This window comes from Sturnus vulgaris, chromosome 3, assembly GCF_052056855.1.
Source record: "Sturnus vulgaris isolate bStuVul1 chromosome 3, bStuVul1.hap1, whole genome shotgun sequence".
NCBI lineage: Eukaryota > Metazoa > Chordata > Aves > Passeriformes > Sturnidae > Sturnus > Sturnus vulgaris.
In genome coordinates, this window is record NC_142245.1 from 19,829,273 (window position 1) to 19,855,418 (window position 26,146).

General features: G+C 36.8%; 1 protein-coding gene across 5 annotated transcripts in view; it reads right to left on the reverse strand.

The window, feature by feature from the left end:
- Positions 1-26,146, reverse strand: part of MARK1 (microtubule affinity regulating kinase 1) — a 57,272-nt gene that overhangs the window by 9,932 nt on the left and 21,194 nt on the right. For 4 of the 5 annotated variants that reach the window (XM_088161156.1, XM_088161154.1, XM_014892245.2 and 1 more), the window contains exons 2-14: positions 24,910-25,113; positions 24,256-24,309; positions 17,918-17,966; positions 16,731-16,796; positions 15,738-15,808; positions 14,638-14,694; positions 10,703-10,939; positions 10,494-10,613; positions 6,336-6,435; positions 5,609-5,721; positions 4,222-4,375; positions 2,969-3,162; positions 310-410 (exon numbers count right to left, since the gene is read on the reverse strand). In XM_088161156.1, the coding sequence (XP_088017282.1) occupies positions 310-410; positions 2,969-3,162; positions 4,222-4,375; positions 5,609-5,721; positions 6,336-6,435; positions 10,494-10,613; positions 10,703-10,939; positions 14,638-14,694; positions 15,738-15,808; positions 16,731-16,796; positions 17,918-17,966; positions 24,256-24,309; positions 24,910-25,113 (1,520 nt within the window). Of the gene's footprint in view, positions 1-309; positions 411-2,968; positions 3,163-4,221; positions 4,376-5,608; positions 5,722-6,335; positions 6,436-10,493; positions 10,614-10,702; positions 10,940-14,637; positions 14,695-15,737; positions 15,809-16,730; positions 16,797-17,362; positions 17,505-17,917; positions 17,967-24,255; positions 24,310-24,909; positions 25,114-26,146 lie in introns of those variants that run through there. The other variant, XM_014892247.2, reaches the window with a different exon arrangement.

The window sequence follows — 26,146 nt, forward strand, 5'->3', positions numbered from 1 at the left end:
AGAGTAATCCATCTGAAGCTCTCCAGAGCACAACTGCCCACTTAGCAATTAGTTGTTAGCACAGTTACTTCAATCCTGTGTCGCAAGACAACCCTCAGCAATCAGTGTGATCCCATAAAAAGAAGCAAAGGCTGACTGACACATTTAGCTTAAAAAATCACCACAAAGAAGCAGCAGTGGAAGATGAAAACATACACCTGGACTTTATGCATTTCACACTGTGATTCATAATGGTATTTTGCATAAGCTGCTTCTTCTGTGCCTCAGTTCTTGTACCCAAACTAATAAACAAGGAAAGTTGAACAATACCTGTTGTCCTTCCCATTCTGTATTGCAGAATAGCGATCTGAAGAACGTTCACAAACATAAGTGTTCCTCCTTGTCATTCCACTACCAGAAAACACATTATTCTAGAAGAGAATTAAGACTAAAGTTAAATGAAATGCTTTCATGTTGTACAAAAATCTAAGCATTGGAAGAAGCAAATCAAAACAACGCTTCAGCCACTTATGTACATTGTTAATGCTTTCAAATGTACTAAGTCAATCTGTCAACACAAATCATTTATATCATCAGCTGTTTTTCCCAATAGCTCATTCACCATCTCATTACTGCACCATTGAGCATACACTGAGAAAGTACAAGGAAGTTTAATTTTGCTGACACGCTTTACTAAGTGTTATTACACAATTCCCACATACTGTGTTCCTGTATTATTTGTCCCTGGGATCAAACTGGGATCCCAGAGAACACACCTATGGTTGGCTGAAAGGCTTTCCTGCACAGCATAATTTTCCAACAAGGGCTCCAGTTTGTTGCCCCTGTCAAAAGAGCTTTCAAGAGGAAAATGGAAATACTATCAATCTATGTCAGTCAACCCAGAAATTATGATGCAGATAACATGGCAAATATGTCTTGTTGCAAAAATACTGATGGTATTTCTTTCTGTTACTAATTTCAGCTTGGATAGACTTCATAAAATAAGCACAAACATACTCTACATCCCTACCAAGCACAGGTTAGGTGCTGAAGGCTTAGCTTTAGTACATGACATACAATTGCCACTTTTTAATACACTAAATACTGTGTTTGAGGTGGGAGAGACTGCACTGTGCTAACATTACATTCTGATGCCTGGTGGCAAAAGATTTCAAATATCCTAGACTCAGGTACTGTAGGACACCATGAACTCTGCAAAATTTACTGTGCTTAGGTCTCCATCATCTACAGTTTCTCAGCATTAATATGACCCCACAGAGACCACTCAATAAACTGTTTTAAGGCCTAATGGTAAGGAAGATTAACCAATGCAGTAATTGTTTCTGAAATTAAACTCTCCTGAGTTACACAAATATGCCTGAGGGTGATAAATATGTTTTGAAGAAATCTTGCCATTCTGAACATCATGTTATTCACAAAGTTACACAAAAATATTTTTAAATTATCCACATTACCTTTTTTCATTTTAAATATTTGAGTTTTAAACAAAAATATTCACTATCTGTGCAAGCTGCTCAACCTTGAACTACTATTGTAGTATCAGACACTAATATTCCCTAATCATGCCCATCACAAAGCCTTTCAAAGTCCCCAGAATAGAAACAGAGCTAAAAATGCACAAGTATTGAAGTTGCCATTAGCAAGTAAATCAATTTCTCATTCTTCATAGTAAAGATACTCCATTTAATTAGTTCTCACAAAGCAGAGAGATGCTTGTGACATATCAGCTTGTACCACACATGACTAATCAGCTTTGGGGCAATATAGTTTTGGGAAAGCTCAGATACAAAATCTAATCTTAGAAGACTCAAAGTTCCTACATGCAATCCACACAGCCATAATTTCAAAGACTTCTGCGGGGGTGGAGAGACAACAACCCTATTTAAAATTAAAAAAAAAAAAAAAAATTAGAGCATGTGCAGATGTATTGCAGACACAGACAGCAAAACATTAGGAGTTAGATGAACTTCAGCATTTATTTTGCTGTCAGAAAATTCTATAGAAATGCACATCATCTTTCCAGAATATCCAAGATGCTAGCAGACAGAATCCCAAAGGACAATGAGAATTCCTGCTGCCAGTCTACTGTACTAAAAGATGGCAAGAGTCTTTGTACTAAATAGACCATGTGTCCTAAATAGCACGAAGTATACTTAAATCGTGACTCATGCATATTTTTTCTCCCCACATGAACTCTTGCTCCTAAGTAGCTGTTTAAACACCATGCAGTATTTTTTCACTGTGAATCCTAAACACCAATCCTACTGCATAGGAATTACCAAAAGGCAAAGTAGATGCTTTCACATTAGAAGAGACATAAAAGGTGTTTGAGGCAGTAATATGATAGTTTACAGAACTGTGAATATTGTAACAGAAGCATTAAGAAATTATTAATTTGCTAGTTCAGTTCCTTAATACAACAATCTGGTTGTAAATCATATCAGCAGGCACACACACAAGGGAACAAGTTGTCTCCCCTCATCTCACTCCATTTCTGAAGTCCAAAATGAAGTGTTTTCAGAGACTCAAATAGCCAAATTTACAGAGAAAGTTAGTAATATTGTATTATGTAAGATTGATTCAGAGATTTCATCTGATTAGAGGTCCCTTGACTTCCTTGTAGTTAGACAAGCATTAGACACCAGAAAAAGAGCCCTCCATATTGGCTCCATTCTTACTTCTTGCCTTAAATATCTAGTACTTTTCTTGACAGAAACTGAAGTTTGCCCAAGTGCAGACATTCTCATATTTACTGTTATGTTACTGTTAGAAAAAATAAAGTTGGGGGAAATGAAAGCTTTATTTTAAAAGGCATCTACTGTAACCTATTTCTGTCTGCCAGTAAAAGTTACCAGAAATAGACTTAGTGGCTTATTCAGTACCCATTATGTCTATAGCAATCTTGTGCTACACATTTTGTTTAAATAGGCAAAAATAAATATAACAAGCCAAAGCACACCCAACTCACACTGGTAACTGCACTTGACTTCTTTCTTTCTGGACCCACAAGAGGACTTGCAGCCATCTCTCCTTTGGATCCCACTGTAGTGCTGCCAAGTTTACGTGAAACATCCTTGTCCCAGTCTTCTTTCTGTTCACTTTCCACACTGTTTGCCTGAGACCTTTTTGTGTATGACACAGCAGGAGGAATTGAGGGGCCAACTGCCAAATAAAAATAGAATTAATAAATATCTAAAAATAATCACTGCATTTTTCTTGGCCAAAGTAGTCTAAATATAATTCCCCGAGTCCAAAAAAAGCATTTGAACAACTCTGACGGCAAACTCGGTACACAGACCAACCTACTAAATCGAGCTGTGACAGCCTGTGTTCTTTTCACCCACTCCCTCTTCACTTCCAATTTGCAGTTCAGAATTACTTCCCATTTCCCATCAATATGTAAAACCTAGAAGAGCATTTAAATTCTTATTTAAAATCCATGCAATTTGTACAATATGATGAAAAAAGGAATTTAATTATACTTATCACAATTTTTTAAAGTACTTTTTACTGCATACTTTTTCCTCTAAATACTATGAAATATTATTTTCCCCTGAAAATCCTAGGCCTACTTTGTTTACAAGCAGGTTTATACTTGGAAAATATTACAATTCTTTTCCCCTCATAATTCTTTAAAATGTTTTGGGAAAACTCCTCCATCAGTAGACTTTTACATCCCTTTGAAATAAAACTATATCAGCCTACAAAAATGCAGAAAACGAAAATGTAAACTAGGCAGAGAAAAGTTTAGTTTAGAAATATTTATCTCAATTTGACAGGTGAGGAAAAATAATCATCTTTCATTTAACATTTTAAATATGTATTCCTTTTTGATAGAAGCATTTTCACCTGAAAATGTTTCCTGGATACTTGGTAAAATTGTTGTCTCTTGGAAACAAACAATTTTGCCCCACAGCCAAATGTAATGATAAAATAATTGGTTTGCTGCCCTTGGGGTTATCCACAGCAAAACTGCCATTAGTTTCTAAACAGAAAACACCCTCAGTGTCTCATTCAGTGAGTCAACCAAGGAACAAGTCCAAAGAATTAAATCTCTGAGGTGCAGGGATCCAGATTTACCACGGAAAGCTTCATACAGAGACACATCATGATGAGCTGCACAACAAATGCACAGAGTGGGGGCCCTGCCAGGCTCACAAAACCCTGCCCATTGCCACCAAGCTGTGTCTGTAACATCACTTTTTGGAACGCCATCCCCACCGTGGTCGCTGAACCGCCGCTGTTTCTGGTTGGTGGAGATGCTCCGCTGGACCTTCAGGTGAGCGGGGGACTGCACCGAGCTGTTGTTGAGGTCGCTGCTGGGACGAGACCTTTGACCCAAGTTGCTGGTGGACAAGGAATCACCTGCTTCAAACTAAAAGGAAAATAGGTTTTCAAAGCATAAATGAAATTCAACACTGCTGGTGCTTTTATAACATTATAAATCAAAAAGTTCCAATCAAAGGTCCTTTTTTAAAATTTAACATTTTATCCAGAGATGAATATTCTTCAAGATTAATTTTATCACTTCATCTGTGTTTAATGTGCTTTAAAAAGACATAGCTAAAGCTACATAGCTAATGAGTGCTCAAAACAAAATTAGAAGAATCTTGACAGAAACAAAAACGGTGCTATTTTAAAACTGAAGTACAGAATGGCTTTCCCTGCCTTTTTTATTTTAAAGCCTAAGAGCATTCATAGCTCCAGAACAATTTTAAAATGCATTGGACTGAGTCAGAAGGACTAAAAAAGCAAGTACTGACTAAAGGATTCTTTATGGCTTTCAAAACATCTTTATAAGGTCTGTAACTCAGCCACTGATTTGTTCATATTTAAGAAGTGTAAGTTCTATGTAAGAACAGAAGAAAAGGCAAATACTCTCTTCCAAGCAATTTGAGCCAAAATTATTTTAGACAGATTCCCTCCATGCTCTGCCTTCACAAGGGAATTCTGGCTCAGAGATGTGAGAAAATGCACTCAAGGATGTACATATCAGATCTACACTTTCTTGGAACTGAAGAAAAGCCAATGAAGCAGCAGGGAAAAAACTCCTTCAAAAAGAAAGCCTTGGTCTCTGATTTCTTGAAAAAATCCATGTGGTCCCAAAATCTGTACAGATCTTTCTAGTTCCAAAACAATCACAAGATTTTCTGCCATGAATTTATTAATGACTACAATGCAATAGCTTATTGAATAATTCAATATATGATCAAACAGTACATGAATGAGAAAGGATGAGCACATTTCTGAGAAATAAAGGATGCCATATCTGAGTAGCCAGAAAAATAATTGCTATAAACTACTTCAGATTTTAACTGAAAACACATATGACAAGAAGAAAACTCGGCACTTAGAAGTCATGGCATTTCAGATTAACAGCCAGCTTTTTAAAAAAGCAATTCAACACATTTACAAGCAAACATGAGCATTCTGGATATTTATTTCTTCGTATGGGAACTAAGATGATATTCAAGAAGATATAAAAAGGGAAAAACATTCATAAGTTATCAATCACAACTTTAAAAAAAAGTTACAAAATAATTAATAAAAACAACATTCATCCCAGCAACATATAAAGGGCAAAACAGAAAATGTAAACAGCACTTACTTCAGGTGGTTTTCTACCTAAAAGCAGGTAAGTAGCCATGACTTCGTCATACTTTTGGTTTACTAAAGATTCATGGATTTCTTCTCTTGAAAAGCCCATTGTGACCATAATGTCTAAAAGTAAAAAGATCAGATATATCAGCAGAATAAGTGTTTGGGTTTACTGACAACTTAAGAACAGTGAAAATAAAAAAACCAGCCTTATAATTTACAAGTAACTAAGCTTCAATTCAACCCACTGAGGCTTTTTTGCTGTGCAAAACCAGAAAATTCTACAAACAGGACCTCTCTTTCATTGTTATTTTCATCTTGAAAACTCCCAACTATATTATACAACTCTTAACTAATTTATACAACATTCAGTGTTACTCAACAACAAATAAAGCACTGGCAAATAGAAACCATGAATAGTTACTGGGCCAAAACAGTAGCTTTCTCTGACCACAGCAGGCAAGAAGTGTTGCCCTCATAACAAAATCTGTCTCCTTCAGTCTGTTAAATTCTGTAGTCTTATTTGTCTTTTGCTGTGCTTGGAGATTGATGTCAGCTCAGTGAAGTCACAACAGCAGTTATAAGGAGGCCATTGTAATGGAATTTCTCATCTAAATAAAAAGAATGCATTTTACTTGTATGATGAGATTGTAGGCCAAACACGTAAGAGCTTAGTTTGCCTTCCAAGATAAAACTGCCTATGTCCACCAGATGCAACATCCTTCTGAAAGTCTTACCTATTCTTTTGGTGTCATTGAAATCTGGTTCAGGCTCAGTATATGGCTTCAGTTCTTCTTCTTCATGGCCAACATTCATCCACCTATCCTTCATGATTTGCTACGAAAAGAAAAGAGCTTTAGGCCAACATGCCCTTTCCCATACCCCACTACACTTGTGCTAGATTGTCCGCTGAAAAGAGATTTAAGGTTCATAATAATCTGAATGCTGGTCTTTCCCTCATACCTTTTCTCCTCAAATCTTATTTTTCTTTTATCTTTCACATCCTTATGTTCATTCCTTCTATTTACCATTCCCTATACAATTACCCTGCCTAAAATATCAGAAAAACCACTGAAAAACAAAATCTTTCATTTTGTACCTTTCACTTCCACTCCCTCCTTATCTCATTTTGCCCTGTGACTGACACTCGTGCTCCTCCTGGTTAACATCCTAAGATGCTAATACAGTATCACCTCTATCATTATAAAGAGCTCCTTTAAACAATACCAAAGGAAGTGTTTAGAAACTAAGGAATAATTCAGGAATGTGCTGATGCTTCCTACAGTCATTAATTTCAAGATCATGATGCCAAGTGGTCATTTTTTCCTATGGATCTTCTCACTGCACTTGACCTAAATATGTTTCCAAGCTTGGCTGGAGGGAGAAATGCCTCTTAACTCTCTCCATGCCATGCAGCTATTTACTTCAAAAATTTCTCCTGCCTTCTTTGGAAAATTTCCTTCTGTTGTGACCTGGATCTTTTTGTAGGCCTTCAAGACTGATTGTCTGGAATCCCTAACCAACACAATTTTTCCTTAAGGGCATATTCATCTTTAAACAGCTAAAATAATTTTCCCTCCTACAGCAACAGGCACACATGTCTCATCAGGCACAGATGCTAATATTGGTCACTACACGGACATAAGAATGAAACAAGTGCCAGTAAATCAAGTTTCCCGCAGGCTCCAAATATGCCTTGCAAATACCGAATTAAGTTATTTCTCACAAAGAGCCAAAGACTCAATTTTCCATTGATATAACCAAATTCTTTGTATGTAGTGGCTGCTGCCAAATTACAGACCCCAATAGCTGTACCCTTACAAGTACAATGCAGAACTTTGTGCCAATTAACATTTTGCTGACAGTATCACTTAAAGATTTGTTCTATCATGGAATTGATTTTTTGGCTTTTGAGGGGATAAAGGGGGAGGGATTGTGAACACATACTGCTATACTGCATTTCTGACACACAGAGCATGAGTCTACTTGGCAATAGACTTGATATTTGTAGCCTTGCAGTAACAGGAGAGTCTCCCCAAAGAGTACTATGCAGTCTCTGCAATCATAATTTTTTAAAGACACTGTTAAATAAACCTGAAGTTTAAGCACGATGAAGTAGATGACAAATCACTGCCCAAGTTCTACCTCCCTTTCTTTATCCTTCTTGAATTAACCAGAAAGCCTGAAAATTCCCACTTACAGTTTTTCATGTCTCTTCAGTAGGTGGATCTAGAGGTCAATGTAATCCACACTGTTTCCATTTACATTTCTGCTGGCTTCTGTCTTTTAAATACATGATCTCAGAGGCACACTGAGTTATTGTACAACTCTTAAACAGGCTCTTACAATTAAGCATTTTGAAGCGACACAAACAATCCAATTTCAGGATCAATACTACATTTGTGTAAGTTGTGCTGGGCTTTCAGTCAGCTGATTAAAGAGCAGCAGCCTTGGTCAGAATATTTAGAAATCTGACCCGAACTGTACTTCTTAAACATCAACTCAAACTAAATTTCAACCAACTAAATATTATTGATGAGTTTTTCCTCAATTTTGAGGAAAACGATCTAATAAAAATCTAGTCTGGCTCAAGTCTCATCTGTGTCAAAATTATTTTGCTTTATTACACTCGGTAAGCATAAATTTGCTCTGGAGAAATTTCATAGCAACATTATGCAAAAAAAATAAAGACTGGGAGAGAGGGAAAGAGGAATTTGTTGAAATCCTGACAGTTAAGAGATATTTTCTGACACATTTTTCCCATCTCTTCCTGCGAAGATTTACTGGTTTATATCAATATTCTTTTGTTTCTAAAATGTTTGTTCTTGGCTGCAACAATGAAAAAGTCTAGATAAACCATTCTAATAAAGATTTGCCTGGTCCTTACCAGAGGACAAGTGCTAAACCTAACCCATATGGTGCTAGTCCTGTGTGGATCTCAGCTTTGATGCTGATGTCACTGACAAACAATTTTGGATGGTCTGCCAAAAACATGCATGGGAACTGAGAAGGCTGGGACTGAGCAAATAATCAAAAGACAAAGCACAAAAAAATCCCCCCCACCTAAGATGACATTGTCTTTCCACTTTCAGAAGCTTCCAACATATTTATACTTTCATTCTAAATGTGTATTTTTAGAAGTGTTCAGACAGAAATTTCTTTCCAAACCACATACCACACTTTTTAATTCAGCAAATGTGATTTCAGGAATATTGCTTTAAAAAAATATGTTGTGATGCCTCTCTCCCTCTCTCCCCCTCAGGTTAGCATACTGATCAATGTCTCTTATCATTGTTTTGGAACTGGCTCAAGACCCTTGGTCACACATAGCTTTTCCTCACTCTCTTCCACACAATCTGACTGCCTTGTCCTTTCAGCGAGGCTGCTATCCAACACCTCTCTCCAGGGACAGGAAGGAACTTTACAAGAACTGGATAACACTACAATACCTAGAATGAAAGTGAAATTAAATTTGAAGAGAAACTGCTGAAAATCCACAGGAAAATTCAGTAAAAGAAAAAACTACTTCCCTAAAACCTAAACATGACACAGGTAAACAGTCATCTTTGAAGTGACTACACACTTATCATCATGTCCTTTGGACAGTAATCACAGAACACAATGAGCACATATCAGTAAAGCAGAAGCCATCATTCACTATTCTCTCAGGAACAGACTTTATTCAACTTAAAACTATTTATAAAAAGCCATAAACCAGCATCAGCCTGGAATGAGTTGCATGCAGACAGAGCTCAGTGAGTGCATGCTTCCTTGCACAGGTAGCCTCCATGCCAGAAAGCATAAGTCACACTACTACAAACAAAAAGCTGCTTAAATGGGATTTATTCTCTGGAATACATCCACTGCTGCACAAGTATGTGTAAAAAGATGAAACAAAAGTCACTAGTGATTAACTCATGCAAATACTATTTTAGAAGTATTCTATTTATCTTCTGCTCTACTTTCATCTCTATGGTAAGTAGATGTTATTTAAAAAAATCTCTCCCTGTTAAAGAATTCACACAATAGAACCAGGAAGCTTTTAGAGCTTTTAGAACTCTACACCAATTATTTGTTAAATATCAGCTGTGCAGCAAGTACTAGCCAATAAATCAAGATTGAACAAAACAGCCCCTTAAAAAACACTGAAACTTTTAACCACCTTACAAGTTGTGCACAGATATTCTCTGCATTCCATGAAAAGAAAACCTAATTTACTAACAACAACAATCACAACTCATTAGAAATCCTTAAAACAGATTTTTACCTGAGGGACACGGGAGGAGTTATTATATATATAAATTTCCCATCTACTCAAAAACAAAGCTACCAGAAGAGGGAGAAGAAAGGCTTGAACAGAAATAACTAGCCATTATTAGTTTATCGTTCAGAGTTCTTAGTGCTTTACATGTATTATGGCACTAAAACAAAAACCTCCACACTCTTTTCCATCAGCTAGGTATTCTTCTTGTGCCTATCCTTTTTAAGAAGTCGTGAAAGTGGTCAGTTGAAAAAGCTTACAGTACTGCCTGCTGTTGGTCTTGTTTTTCTGAAAAACTCCAGGAAGATATTTACAATCTTGTTCCGCTTTCAGAGATTTTGAACTAGCTCCATTATCTGACTGAAACAAGTGGGAACAGTTTGCACTTTGAAATGCTCTTAATTTAGTCGTTAGTCAGCAACAATTAAGGTTAGATTTTCATTGATTAACACTTTCTATTTTCAAGCTGCACTGTTTTAGGGACATTTCCTTTTTTTTTTTTTTAACAAGACTTTTGAGCCCATAAAACAGGAAGAAAATATCTATTCTGAAAATTAAAGAAATATCAAACAACTGTTGTATTTTATTCTTTCTTAATTTGAAACTCCCTTTTTTCCAAGACAAAATGACTTACTTCCAAGCTGCCTCGTTTTATTGGATTCAGTACTAGTAGTTTCTTCAGTAGATTTTCACAGTCTGTGGACATATAGAATGGAATGCGGTACTTCCCCCTCAGTACTCGTTCCCTCAGTTCCTGTAAAATAAGAGTTTTAAAAGATGAGCTCCTGATGACATAGAAGATTTAAAGCCAGCAGAAGCTAAGCTTTCATGTTATAACTGTACCTTTAGATTCTGACCATCAAATGGCAGTGATCCGCTCACTAGTGTGTACAAAATCACCCCAAGGCTCCACACATCCACTTCGGGGCCATCGTATTTCTTTCCTTGGAAGAGTTCAGGAGCGGCGTAAGGCGGGCTGCCACAAAACGTGTCCAGTTTATTACCAACCGTGAACTCGTTACTAAAGCCAAAGTCTGCAATTTTAATGTTCATATCTGAATCAAGTAGAAGGTTTTCTGCCTGAGGGGAAAATAAAAGAGGAAGAGGACAATTTTTGTATCAGAGTAAGTATACATAGTACAAGGTATCATGTATCAATAAATACAAATATGTCTTTTCTGCCTCTTTCTTGCAGAATAAAAGAAACTCATCCCTCCAAGTAGGTTACAAGGACTGAAAATCAGCAATGTTTACTCAAGAAAATATAACTATTAAAAGGAGATAAACAAACTTAAAAGTCATCTAGTGAATCAACTCTGAACATTTTCAGGAAGAAATAACTTAGCTTTAGACTGAAGTATCTAGACATCTCAGAATAGCAGCAGAAGCTTTTGACAGGTTCATGCCAATTTCTGATGCCAAGGAGAGTAAATCTAATCCTAGACATCATCTATCATTATGGCAGAGTAAATGTATGAAGGAATTTAAGACTTAAGAAGAAGATATTTCCTGCTTATAAGATGAAACACTTCAAGATACATGCTGTACTGAGCATTCTGGACCAAAAAATCCTCTTCATTATTGTTAGTGTTTGCTTCAGCAACAGCAACACCAAGGTGCCAGCACTCAAGCATTTAATTATTTTCACACAGAACATATTCCATACATCTAAGATTAATGTCTGTGCAGCAATCATGTAAATGCAATATATCACATATACATAGATGCAAGTGTACAGATACCTGGAGAGTCAGTAAACAGTATCTTATATTTAGTATCACAGGTAGGTAAGAAGGTTAAAAGGGTGAAGTTACAGAAATACTAATAAATTATTGGGGGAATAAAGTGATTTCTCAAAATGCAAGGACACTGTGCAAGGAGTGCAGCAGAACTGGGCAATGTTTATTTATCTAACTGGCTCCCAGCTCCTGATCTGCATGCCAGCAACACAAGACATCACCAAGAAGTGCAGGAATCCTACTTTTTCAACAGAAGGCCAGACATTAACCAGAGTAGAGGGTTCACCTTACTGTGAAACAAGTTTTATAGTAGAGAGACATGTCTCATCAGATGCTGTGCTCAGAACTGAGTCCAGAAAGTGTAAAAATGTTTCAGCTCACAATCAGAAAAACAGCCATCTAATTGTCAACTGATTTGGTTAAAAGGGTAAACACGATTTTGTCTGGGTTTGAGGTTTTTTTTAATAACTTCACTTACACTCACTGAACAGAACAGGAGACAACTATCTACTAGTATATCAAGCCAATCGCTGCACAACAGAATGTAGCCTTTATCAGGAGTAAAATACAGCCCATTTTTACAAAATCTGTCCTGGAAAATATTTTATTTTTCCAATTCATGACCTGTAATCCCAGCTGGTTCCAGCTGATGTGCCTGCAGACAGACTCACAGAGCTGTTTTCCAGATCTGACAGCCTTCTACACTACTTCACAAAGACTTCATTTTCCTTGTCATGAAAACAGTACTGTCAGTGCAGCTGCTCTGTGATTACAATAGCCCTACTAGTTCAACAGCACTCTGCTACCAAGTGCCCCATGCTTTCAGGTTCCTTACTTCAAACAAAAACACCAAAAGACCTTTTTAATATGCCAAATAGAAAGATGATGCTCTTGTTGATGACATGTTCAGAGCAAGAAGTATGAACTGAAAAGTTCTGTGCATCACAGGATGAGCAAAGCTGGAATTGGTTACAGGCCTTTCTAAACAAGTTGTTTGTAATTACAAAGCAAAAAAGAGACAATTCTTCTACCAGAATAGCCTGGACAAACTTGCATTTTTTTTACACATCTCTCCAGTTTAGCCTGAAATAACCTGTAAATAATAGAGTTCACCCTGTTATTAAAGCCAAAACATCTTATCAAAAATATCCAAAATGGTGCTAGACCTCTGCTTTGTTGTGCTGCAATATCAATTGCTCAATGTGCTGATACCATGGAGAGTCAACTGAAGCAGATGACAATGTAGACACCACTTCAAAGTCGCTTTTTCCTTCTCTGCAGCTCCATGAGAAGAGTTTTAAATGAGACAGAGATGTCATGTCACTTGGGAAGAAGAGACGAAGCACAAACACCTCCTCAAAGCCACACATTTAGCCTTTTTTCCTTTGGAAAATGTATTTTTCATCAGCTGACTGGCTGACTGGCTCTCAATCACACTTTACTCTGAACTTTTCAAATGAGTCTAGCATAACTCCAGCCAAGAGAAGACAGAGAGAAAAAAAATCAAACAGAAGTCATTTCGGAGCCTGCCTGGCTGACTTGCAAATAGGAAGGAGATCAGCAGCAGACTCCTCGTGGCAGGTAGTTCCTGTGTGAATGCTGCAAAGCTGTTTTGCATAGGCTCGAGAGCATGGCCTGTGAGCTCTGTGTGTGCTATGGAACTAAGAAATGGAAGAAAGGTGGAGGCTTTAAGGGGCTCTGGGAGAAAGAGCAAGATGCAGGATGCTGAGTAACTGCAGGGGTTAATGCAGCAAGATTCACTCACATAGCTGGGCAGAAGGAGTCAGAGCTAGATAAGAATGAAGAGGTGGCTGGCTCCCTACTCCCAGCTGAGTGTGGGAAGGAGAGAACCAGTGAAGGGCTTATCCTGGCTGGCAAAGAGGTCCCTGGGTGCAGCCTTCTGCAAAGCTCAACAGCAGTGGCTGCAGTAAGCTCCAGGGAGCTTGACAAAACATTCACAGGTTCCAAGACGCCAGGCAAGATATGGAGGAATTTTTTTAAATCAAGATTTCAGTGAGATCCAACCCTTTTCCTTCCTTGCATTCTGATTTCAGAGTGCTGGGCAGGCACCTCCACCATCAGATAACAACACTCCTGGGGCAGGGACAACTCAGCAGAGAAGGATGTATTTATTATCCATCCTCAAGTGCACATGCAGGAGCTGGCAGACAGACAGGTATCAGGGAACAGATTTGTAAGAACGAGGTTGAAAGAATGCTGCAGTGCATTATAAGATAAGACAAAAGATACTGGTGAAAAAAAAAACCAAACCCTTAGGAATTATTCAACCTCAGCTTTTCACAAGTATTCAGATACATTAGTAAAAATGAACCTACACCAGTGTTTCCTTTGTAAATGCTCAAAGCAACAGCACAAGACAGCTTTTAAGTGGGTGAGGATGATGTCCAAGTCCCATGATACCTAAACTTGGCATGAAGACAACTTCAGGCAAGGCTACGGTTGTACCTGCATTTGCTAAACTCTTAATATGGTCTGGTGGATTACACAGATAGATTACTAAAAAGGATCAAAAATAAAAATAGCAATGAAATACTAATTTTTATTTACTCTTAATTGATTTTTCCTGCCCAAATTAAACACTAGAATATAAACCAGAGACGCAAATGGATTAAAAACCTAACATTTCTTATAAATCACTACGGAAACACTGTTTTATATACTCTTGCAATATACTTTAACTGAAAATATTTTAATTAAGTAGTGATGGTTGGTATCAATTGATCTTCTGCAGCTTCACTGTGTAGATATCAGCATGACAGCAGGTATAATTCTTTGGCATGTCTTTTTCTTAAAGCCAAAACTGGAATAAAAGTAACACATGTGCTATTCTTGTCTCTCCCCTCTTCCAAAAGGCAAGCTACATTACTTTTGTGCTTCAGGAAATTGAGAGTAAAATACAAGTGATAGTTCCTTCATTCACATGTTTGAGGCATTCATAGGCAGTGGCAAGGACTAATATATAGAATGAAATTAAGTCTGTACGATAGGCAGCAAAAAGTAAAATAAGTAACAACCTACCTTAAGATCACGATGAACTATGCATTTTTGATGACAATACTGTACAGCAGATACAATCTGAAACACCAAGATTAAATATTTTATTTCAACTTCACTGTAAGATTTTGCATATAATGTAGTAATTTTGTTTCCTGAAATGATTCACAAGAACGTAAGAAATGAATAAAGTGTTTATCTTAAAAGATACTCATCTAAGTTTCTTTCATTATAGCTTAAATATTAAAACTAGAAAGTCCCTACAAGCAGCTCATTCTCCTACTAAAAAGAAGTTTAATACATACCACTCAAGATAAATGGAGAAACATATTTTTAAATGCAAATCACCCAATAGCAGTAACTACTGAAAGCAAATTAATCCAATACTTCAAACTAGTAGCCAGATACATAATCTCAGATTTTATCATCTAAAATATCAATGGCATAGCTTTGCAATTCATCCCTAGCAGAACAATTCATTCAACATTTTCATGTCTTCACATACACAACAAAAAACAAGTCTGAAATAAGAAATTAAGAGCAGTTTCTTTAAATGCTAATTATATAACTTAATTCTGAAAACCACCAAACTTTATATATTTATCTGATTAAAGCTTTTTTCCAAGATAATCACTAAAACCAGGGTAAGAAAAGGATTAATTTGAGAAAGTCTGTAATAAGAATATAAAAGCCTATTACAGAATAGCCTGCATACAAAACACTTGTGTGACATGACACAGCAATACCTGTCATCATATCAACATCTCTAGATAGAACAGCTGCAAAATTCTAAAATATTCAGAACCTGCCATCATACCAACATCCCTAGATAGAAGAGCTGTAAAATTCTAAAATATTCAGGAAAAGATTTAAAACTCAAGTGAGTCACAATAAAAAGTGACTCTTAGGAATATTGACTAAAAGAAAATGTAAAACAATTTTCTTATTTTTAGACAGTATGTAGGAAGCATATATTTTTCTCTTGTGGGATTTTATCCACTGCAGCTTTAATAAACATTATCAAAACAATTTTTTGTTAAGTAAAAGAAGTTTGCTTACACATGTCTATTTGAAAACAACATAAATAGAAATTTTTTTTAAAAATGAACACACTAATTTCATACCTGCCTGAATTTCGAACGAGCCTCTTTCTCTTTCATTCTTCCATGTGCAACTAGGTAGTCAAACACTTCTCCTGATCATGACGAGGACAAAACATCACTATTAATTTTTTTACAACCACACACAATCAAAACATGCTTAAAAACAACACACACCCCATGCTGCTCCTCTTCTACAAGAGAAAGGAAATAGAAGCAGCGAAGAAAAATTCCTTTTGACTTTTTGCATTGGATTGCATTCAGACAAATAATAACTAAGAAGTAAAAATGGAACCCTTCATACTAAGACTCTTCAATTTTTAAAATAAATTTACTTAACCACTGTGAAACAAACAGTAAGACCCACTGGGAATCAGACAATTTATGCACCAGATTTGTTTGGCACATCTCTAGTGGCTTTACTTAACATTATTTATATTATTTCTGTTTATTCCCTCTTGTTCTTTTCCTAATAAAGCTGCTCAAATGCCTTTCAGATCCTCATCTTTGCACTGTCTGACAGCAGCCTTTCCTAGCTGGTCACTGCTGCTGTGCTGGATTCTCTTCCCACATTCAAACATTTCCCATTCAGATGCTAAGCAGCTTCTCAAGCAGGCACTCACTATCCCTCTCACTATGAGCCTGCTGGTTCCCCTTCCTGTGTTACTGATTCCCATCCCCGGATCTGCCTCTTCAAAAGCTTTGGCACAAATTTGCAAGATAAAATGAAGCACCAGCGCTCGCCTAAATATAGCAGATAAATACTGAGTGGATAGTTTTTGCCAGAATCTGTGCCAGATTATCTCCTGATACTGCAGCAGGAGCCTCGGAATGGGAACTACCCTGGAGCACAAACCTAAGAGGTTGCTTAACAGAATCAAGAAATCCTGCCCTGGGAGGTCTGCTGGGACAGCTCTGAAGGCCAGATTGGAATAACCAATTAAATCCTTAAAGCGTTTCTAGGCATGTAACTGGCATTTCAGTTTATCCTTAATGCACATTTCAGAATCCACTTACCCCCACTGGCATATTCCATTACCAAGTACAACGTCTTTTCAGTCTCAATAACTTCAAATAATTTTACTGCAAGAAAAACGAATGAGAGATTGCAGCCAGGAGTAAAAGCATAGCACAAACAAACAATTATACTCATGGAATGAGTATAATTTATGGCCAGTGATAACGCTAAATCGTACAGAAACTTTGTATCCTTTAGGTTAGCATTCTTTTGAGGGGGGAAAAAGACCAAAAATTAATTTCTAGATCACAGTTGATAATAAAGCAGATTAATTCACAATTTTCTCAGAAGTTTATGCACACTGTACAAACGAGTTCATGCTGAAATTAGTGTTTAATTTGACACAGACTGAATTTAAGATCATACAAACCTCCCCTGTTCTGCTAGCAAACTGCTCACAGTCAGAAATCCGAGATTCTGACCAACTAAAAACCAAGTGGATACCAGAAATGTTAAGTCTGACTTTCCTCACATTGCAATATAACCACTCATTTAAAACAAACACACCCCCACCACCACCCCCAAGAGAACAAAAAACAGCAGAAGCTATGAATGCTGAAAAAGCAACAAACAATTTAAGGGATGAGAAGGGAGTGCCTAGCATGTAATAACTTGTACACCTCGTCCATACCTTGTATGCAACAAGCCCTCTGGCCGATTCAGGACCATTAAGTGTCTCTGGAACAAGACTGTCCAGCCCTCCTCAGCCAGAAGAATTGTCATCACAAAGTAGGGCCCTGAAGCTGTGGGGTAGGGGAAAGAACTAAAGCAGAAAGGGAAAATTACATACTTGGTAATTCTAATTTTCTGGAAATATCAGTCAGCAGGAGTCTTTCCTAGACTGAACTAATGGAGTTCTGCTACCCTCACCTAAGAAACTCATGCTTTTGGGTCTCAAGAATAATTTCAATAGAAGAGGGGAGTTGGAGTACTTGACAGACTGGAGAGTCCACATCTCCTACTCTGTGTAGGCTTTCCTGGACTGAGCAGTTTACCTCCTCCAAGCAAAATTCTTGATGCAAGCAGAGTCAATAAAGGAGGTGAGACAATGAAGCATTTACTGGATGCTTACTGTCCTATTAGCTCCAAAAAAAAGTTTAACAGCAGTATATTCAAATACAGCCAAATAGAGTAAAATATAAACAGTAAAACAGAAATAAAATCTGCAGAAATGCAGGGCTCCTACCAATATTGGGATGATTCAGAATCTTCATTATTCGTACTTCTCGAAACAACTGTCAAGGAAGCAGGACATTTTCCTTAGAATGTGTTTATTAGAGAAAAATTACACAAGATATGCGATTTTAAATGTCAAAAAGAAGACAAAAGGTCACAGAAAGCAGCATTAGCATAAAATATAGATGAATATAGTGCAGTGAACTCCAGAAAACAATCTACATCTTAAGCATTAAATAAATATAATCTCTACAAATAACTACCTACCAAAACCAGACTAATTGTTAAGCTTTATGCAAACAGACACACTAAGTTGCACAGTCCTTTCCAGAGTTTCACACTGACCAACCCCCACAGATTATTCACACAGGTATTCGCTCTCTCTTTCTCTGATTTCTTTGGTGACTGGCAAGGTCAGCAACTACCCTGAACGCATCGAAACTGCAGGTGCAAGCACAAGGTGAAGCACTAGAGAAAAGCCACACACAGATGTTCAAATGGAATCAGATACCAGGAATTCTGACATCCTCCAAGTCCTGCTACTCCACAGAGGTGAAGCAGACAAGTTTGCTTTTCCCACAACTACCAAATTTTACACTGGTCACAAGCAGCAGCAATGCCCCCTCTCTCCCCCTGCAAGTCCTGAAGATTTATCATTGCTGAAAGCCTGATGTATGACACTGAATCACATAATTATAAACAACTGGACAAACTTAAAACCCTTAATATATATACTTCACACAGAGTTAAAAAGAAAAAAAAAAAAAAACAGAAACAAGAGGTTATTGCTCTTAAATTTCTACCATTCAGGGCTTTATTAATTAGAGGTGCATCAAGACTAACCTAAGGCCTCAAAGGAAAGAAGGCAAATGAAAGAAATCAAAAATGCCTGTGTAGCTTTGTGCTGTGTACTCCAGGCTGGCAACATTGATAGGCTTGCACTGTTTAACTGAACAGCATAGACTCTGTTTACTGTGCTGCACACTCTTGGTCCCTTATTGGACTAGTGTAGGATGTTGAAATAAATGAAGAAATGCTCACTCTTCAGTGCAAGGCTTAGACATTTTGGGAACATCTTAGCAGTCCAATCCTCCTGAGAGAAACTGGGCTCAACACATTGTATTGTTGCTGTTTTGTTTCTCTGATATCTCAGAGACATCTCACCCTCCATTTTCAAAATTAGTCCCATTTGATCAGATGCAACACTTGCAAAAGGGTAAAGTGATGCAAGCCAGAGATCAAACAGCTCCCCAAAGAGTAGTACTTTAGTGTATTTTATGTTCCTAAAATCCTGCATTTATTCTACAAGTTAAGACTACAGAGCAACATCTTACTGAAACTCAGCTTTTCAAAAGTACAATTACTACAGCTCAAGTAATAATATTACAGATTGATACCTGCATTATTTAAGTATTTCATGCTAGTTACTATGCACTTGCCTTTTAACTGCCATTAAAACAATTTCAGAGGGAAGTGAAGACTACAAAAGCACTTCTCTAAGCAAATAGCAACAGATGCAGTTTGCTTACATCTAAAACACAAAACAAGGGTATTAAACATTATGCACCACGATTAACTTCAGCAAAATAGATTTTCCTCATAAAATCAGTCATTGCTAAGGAAAGACATCACACCAGGACGTTCTTTGTGAGTTTGTTGTTTTTCTAAGTATTGGAATTTGATTGCACAAGAATCAATTTCTCAGCTAAATCAATATAAACTAATCAGAAGCTAACAAATCTAATCCAATGGATGGTACAGCATCAGAAGAACTTCTAAGCAGGTATATGGAAAATCAGTTCAGCCCAGAAAACTGGAAGGATGTCATAACTTAGGACTATTAATATTGGTATAAGAGGTATTCACAGCCATGAATCTTCATACCTTCATAAGCAGGATTAAAATACGAGACTTCTATAGAAAATAATTTCAACCTTCACATTTTTATATTTAATGTAAACTACGTGGGAATAAAAAAAAAAAACAAAAACAAAAACCAAGATGTGCATTATTCTATTCAATATTCTCACAAGTTTTAGAAGTTTACTAATTGGTTTAAGACTAATTGGTTTATGATTCAAATTGATTTTACAGTGACAAGAAATTTTGTTCCACAAGTATTTCTGAATAAAAGCTTTAACAGTATTCAAGGACTACTTCAAGAAAATTCTTCTCTCCCGTGCTTTCCCCATGCAGAAGCACACTGGTCATTAACACCTGCAATGTCAATAACCATGTATTTACAAATACAAACACCTTAAAATGGTAGCCACTAAACCCCTCAATAACACTCGGGATACACCTCTTTGCATATAGAGGTATTTAAAGCAAAAAGACCACAGTTATTTCCTACAAAGCCAAGGTTATTAAATTTAAAAAATTCTGGACAGAACAGCAGTATTTGTTCTTCTCTGATGACAAGGCAACCTGCTGCAGAATTCAATCTATTTTACTGACAAAAAATAGCATTTTCAGAATTCAGACACACCTGTATTTTCCTGAGCAGCAGTGTCCTTTCTCTCAGAAGGTCTAAGTGCTCCCTGACTTCTCTCCTCATCTCACCCCATATTTATGGGGCCACTTTTCATTCTTAAAAAGTGCCTCCATTCCTAAAAAGCTCTTGAACAAGCATGTCCTTGTTGGAAAGGTGCTGTAGCCTCAAAAGCTTCACTTATGGCAAGAGACAGCCAGCACTGTACTCGGTTCCTAAAATCCGTAATTAGGAAAAAGCGAGGAGACTTGAAAAAATTGTTTCCTGTGCTTCCAGCTTAATTTTCCAAGGCACAAACTGCAGAAAGCAAAGATCTGCCACACCATTAACAACATTTCTACTTGCTGTCAGGTTGACACCTATGTTTAAGATTTACTATTTTAAGTTACTATAATAATACTATAATAAAATACAATAAACAATATAGTCAAGCTGCAAATATTCAGTTAACCAAGGCTTTGTCTTGCTTTGAAAAATGTGCTTGAAAGCTGCTCTACTTTCTAGCTACTGAGAAGGGATGTGGCAAAAGAAGTACAGCTTTCAATAGGTAGCATACTGAAATTGTTCCAAATCTTTCACACTACTTTACTTCTGCTCTGCTTTTCTCAACAACAGAAGGAACTTAAGTTAGAGGCTCCAAACATGTTTAAAGAATAAAAAGCTTGCTGACGCCTAAAAGGGGCATATCTGAAATACCATTTCCTAATTAAACCTATTAATGAAAAAAAAGCACCTTCTGCTCCACCAGCAGTTTGCAGAAGAGCAACAGAATGCTCTTTCAGAAACATCCCTGGTGAAGCCAGTAGAAGACAAAATTTTCAATGTAGCAGATATGCAAAAAACAGAACAACTATTTTGACACGAATTTGTGTTATGCTAAAACCCAAATACTTACATTAGGGAACAAATGACAATAGAGACAGTGGAAAAAGCTAAGTCAGTACAGTATGTTATAAAGACTGCAAGTCGACAATAAAAGCCAGCTCTGTTCTAAGCAGATGCTCACTGACTAGGGTGGTAACCATATACTGAACCAACTGAAAACAAAATAGAAAGGCAGGACCCTTAATTCAACATGGGTTTTCTATTTGAAGGGGTAGAGGTCCTGGAGTGAGAAATATAATGTAAATTAAGGCTATCACATTGCATGGACAAGAAAGCAAAATTAAAAATTCACAAGGTCAGTTTACTTAAGCCATCAAATGTTAGGCCATGACACAAACTAAAATAACTCCATCTGAAGTAGCCTGTGCATACGACAGGGTATGAAAACCACTGGTGAGCAGCTAGGAAGAAACAAAACACTCTTTACTTTTATACCCATGACTAGCTACAGACCCAGCTTGTATAACACTTCTAGCAAGTGAAGTATGTGCTCAAATATTTCTGTTTACAAAACAGAATGGTGCATGTGAAGCCATGATGACTCATTTCACTTAATTAGGTCAGTAGCAAGTACTGTAGCAAAACTGACTTGCACTCAGTATCCTTCATACTTTGGTGAATGGAAAGGGGATGGTTTTGTGAATGACCCCACACCCAAGATAACCAGAAATTTGTCTTGTTTGATTAATAATAATCTGTAGTGATTAAAAGTCTAAAAGTTTTGCTGAATTGCATACAATTTCAGCTTTGAAGTTCTAGAGACAGTCCTCTCAACCATGAGAATTTAAGATAGGTTCAGGCTCAGGAGTGGTATTTTTGTGCCAGTAACGTGCTCCAGAGTTCTCTATAAACCCTCATTAGATAAGTGTCTGTTTCTATCAACACAATACTACTATCACTGCTTCCCATTCCCAGCACTGCCTTCTGAAGAACAAAACCCAACCACTTAACAGCTCTTTGTACACTATAAGACTGATGACAAAATTATAAAACTTCACACTGCAGCGATACTAAATAGCGCAAGGAGAAATCACAAACAAAATGTAATAGTTCAGTGCAAAAAGAAAAAAAAGAGTGACTGGTTTAATAGAACAGAACAAGAATTTTTATTATTTTACTAACAATTCACAAATGACCCATTAAAATACTAAAAGAAATTATCTTAAGCGAGCTAATGAACCACCCTCTCACCCTTATTTGCTTTGCATTTACAGTTGCTTCAGTGATTGTGCAAAAATTGTGCTTATGTTTACTTAAGAGTTTTCAGGCAATCGATATTCATTCACTCAGTCACAGCTAAAGATTTACAAGGCTTCAAAACAAAGATTATTTTTTCTGGAAACCATAATCAGTATTTTACAAATGAAAACGTGATACCAACAAATGACTCAATTTTTCAATGTGAGCAGAAAATGCATGGGATCAATATATTTAGAAGCTACTGTAGAATGAAATTGCAGTTAAATCATAAAATTTAAGTCTAGCCTCAGTTCTACTATCAGCTGCTTCTAACAGTGCCCAACACTGTTTCTCTTGTTGGCAGGTTCCCACTCAAAAAAAACCCAAATAACAGCAGCAATGTCCTATTGCAGGAGTATTTCATGTACTAGTTGTGCAGTGTGACAGCATCTTCTGAATGCTATGAAACTTATTTATACTTGAAATGGTTTATTGAATTATTAGAGTATTTTTGTATGAAATACAACTTAACATTAAAACTATCGTTCCAAAGCTGAGTTTTTCTTGCATAGTTTTCCAGAAAGTTTTAACATATTTTAGCTTCTCATTACTCAACAATGAGACAAACCCAGCTCTTCAAGTGTGAACACCAAGCTAGGTAGGAAAGAAGCTACATGAGCAGCACAGGATTTCCACAATATGCTCTGTCACACGCTGCCTCTGTGGGTCCCCCTTCTCTAGCTCAAATATTAGCAAGGAGATTTGCTCAATATAGGATATAGGACTTAACAGCAAAGCTTCTGTGTGGACTGCACAGCAGGTTGAAATAAAAAAAAAAAAAAAAATCCAGTAGAGCTCACGCTCAAGTACAAAGGAGACATTAAAGCAAATAAAGTAAAAAAGACATAAAGGAAAAAAAGAAATTAAAGCAAAGCTGTTTATACCTCCTCATAACCAAAGTTACACAATAAAATAAATTGTAACAGCCAGAGATAAAAGAACAGCAATAAACCCTGGTCTCTTTCTCTTATTTCTACATCACCAGACAGCAGCAGTCTAGTATTTGTAAACAAAAAACATCTCAAATTTTTATAATGGGCATCCTCCAGTAGGACAATACAACATTTCTGTGCTTCAGCCACCACAAAACATACTCAGAGTTAAACAGTAAAAATCCAAACCAAACAAAACCCCCCAGGGTCTTGATAAAGCCCTTATCACAATGACTATGAAAGACTTCTGAATTTCTATCTGCAGGCATAAACAACACTGTTCTGATTATATCCACTCATTTTGTCAATTCTGTGCACAAGAAGTAATTGCCACAGGTCCGCTAAGTTCAGGAAATATTTTATTAAAGTTGAAAGAGAATAAAGATAAATGTAGAAAAACCCATTAAAGCAATAGAAGTTGGTACTCTAAGTCCACAAAAAAACAATTACTACCTTAAAGGAAAAATCCAAGAAAAATACCATCTTTTACAGCGTTAAAACTTGGTTTAGCATGTAGACAAACTGTTTGTATACCTAATTGGAAAGAAATGTTACTGTTGGCAAAGAGGAAAGCTAGAGGAGGAAGGAAGAGCAAAACAACAAAGCTGAGATAGGAACCACATGGAGTCACTGCCCTTAGACAAATGTATGTGCACATTATAGCACGGAGACCACACTCTCCCAAGGTCACACACAAAAATGTTGTTTAGCTAGATAAGGGGATCAAGCATTTTTGTCAAGTAAATAAAGGATCATGGCTCAACTGTTTACAGAAGTTCAGATGTTATGGTCTATTCTTACCTTTTGCAGGCTAGTAGGATTTAGCTGGGTTTTATCTATTATTTTCACAGCAACCTTGGGGAAAAAAAAACAAATATGAATTACTAAACTCAGAAGAAGTTTTGAACAAAAATATATTGCAGCTCTGCAAGCAAGAGCATAGATGCAACCTCTAAAATATGCATGTGTGTCTACTTCTATACATTTCATCAAGCAAAATTCTCTAACCTATTAAGATTTACCAGCAGGAGCTTGGAACTTTGCCACCAAGGAATCAGTTTCATACTTCTGTCTGTGTTTGGACAGAACAATGTTATCTCATCCACTGTTATCCTGTCCAGGCCCTCCAAACATAACATTTATCTATTAACAGATCACCAGTATCAATGAAATCTGCCTATCAATACATTTCTCTTCAGTTTTAGAAATGCTTGGGGATGAACAGACACCTTCCCAGCCCCAAAATACCAACTGATGCACAACAAACATTTTGATCCTTTCACCAAGAAGCTGCATTTTAAAAAGGGGGCAAGGTGGGTGGTTAGGTGAAAACTCAGGCATGTCAGATAACTTCTATATCTTGAAACAGCCTCTAGAAGAAATACTTATTATAAAGATAGGCAAAGAAAACAAAGCAGACTGTCAGCCTTTTTTTTTTTTTTTTTTAAGGCTTACCTCTCTTCCAGTAAGCACATGCCTTGCCAGCTTCACTTTGGCAAAATTTCCTTTTCCTATTGTTTTCAGTAAGCGATAATTTCCAATGTGAGGATGCTCTTCATTTGTGGATGTGATGGAGTTCCTACATCGGGGGATGTTTTGTCTGCTACTTGACTTGATAGGCTGGATGTGAGGTTCAGTGTATCCATCCACAGAAGTGTGCTGCAAGACAAAATAGTAGGGAATTTAGCTACTTGGATTTTAAACAATGCAAAAGAATAGACCACAAGCATAAAAAGATGTAAAGGGGAGTAATTTATTTAGTTTTCACAATATAACTGATAACTCTGGATGGTAGCCTAAGGAGAAAATGCTGCCATTGAGTGGAGTTTGATACATGTCTCATGAAAAACTCTGCAGAAAGATTTTACCAGCTCCAAAAGCAAACTAGATACCTAGGCAGTAATCTACAAACCATTACAGACTTTTGTAAACATGCCAAACCACACAGTATAACACTATGTTGCAGATAAATTTGTCTAATCTTAACAAAACTTAGTGTATTAAAAATACACTATACAAAATTTATACCTTGGCATATTGGGAAACAAAGTTTCACTCTAATTTTTTGTTAACTTTCTTCAGTCAAATGACATGATAATTCTTTTCAAGTAAGCTTTGTTCCCCAAATACGTTTGCATCTTTAAGTTCTCACTCAAGTAGCAAACTATCTACATCTTTATTTTAAAATAACTATTCTTTAAAACTCCATGAGACTGCATAAAATATTTTAAATCTCAAAAGTCTGAAGAACTAAAAGGAAGTTATTTTTAATGCATGCCAACACATCATCCCACATTAAATGTTAGTCACTGAAATCTGCAGTGCTTCTGTACTCTGACTTCCAAGTATATAAGGGGCAAGTTACAGATGGGGCTTGGAACTGCTCCAAGGAGAAACCAAAGTAAAGAAAAATGTCAAAGGAGTGTTAAGTGTTTCAGTATTTCAAATACTTTCTAAGAGTGGCAGATGGGTACAAATGTTTAACAGGTAAAATTTAGCTTCTAATCTTTTAAGTTACAGACTTTGAAGACTGGCAAATACTGGAGGTAGAGAGTGTCTTCCCAGAGCAATTTTTAGATTTGTAGCAGAAAGGCATGCTTACTTCCAGCTAAGCATAAAGCACCAACAGACACCTGAATATTTTCCTATTACTGATTGCCTCAATTAACAAGTGGGTATCACTGTAGAGAGC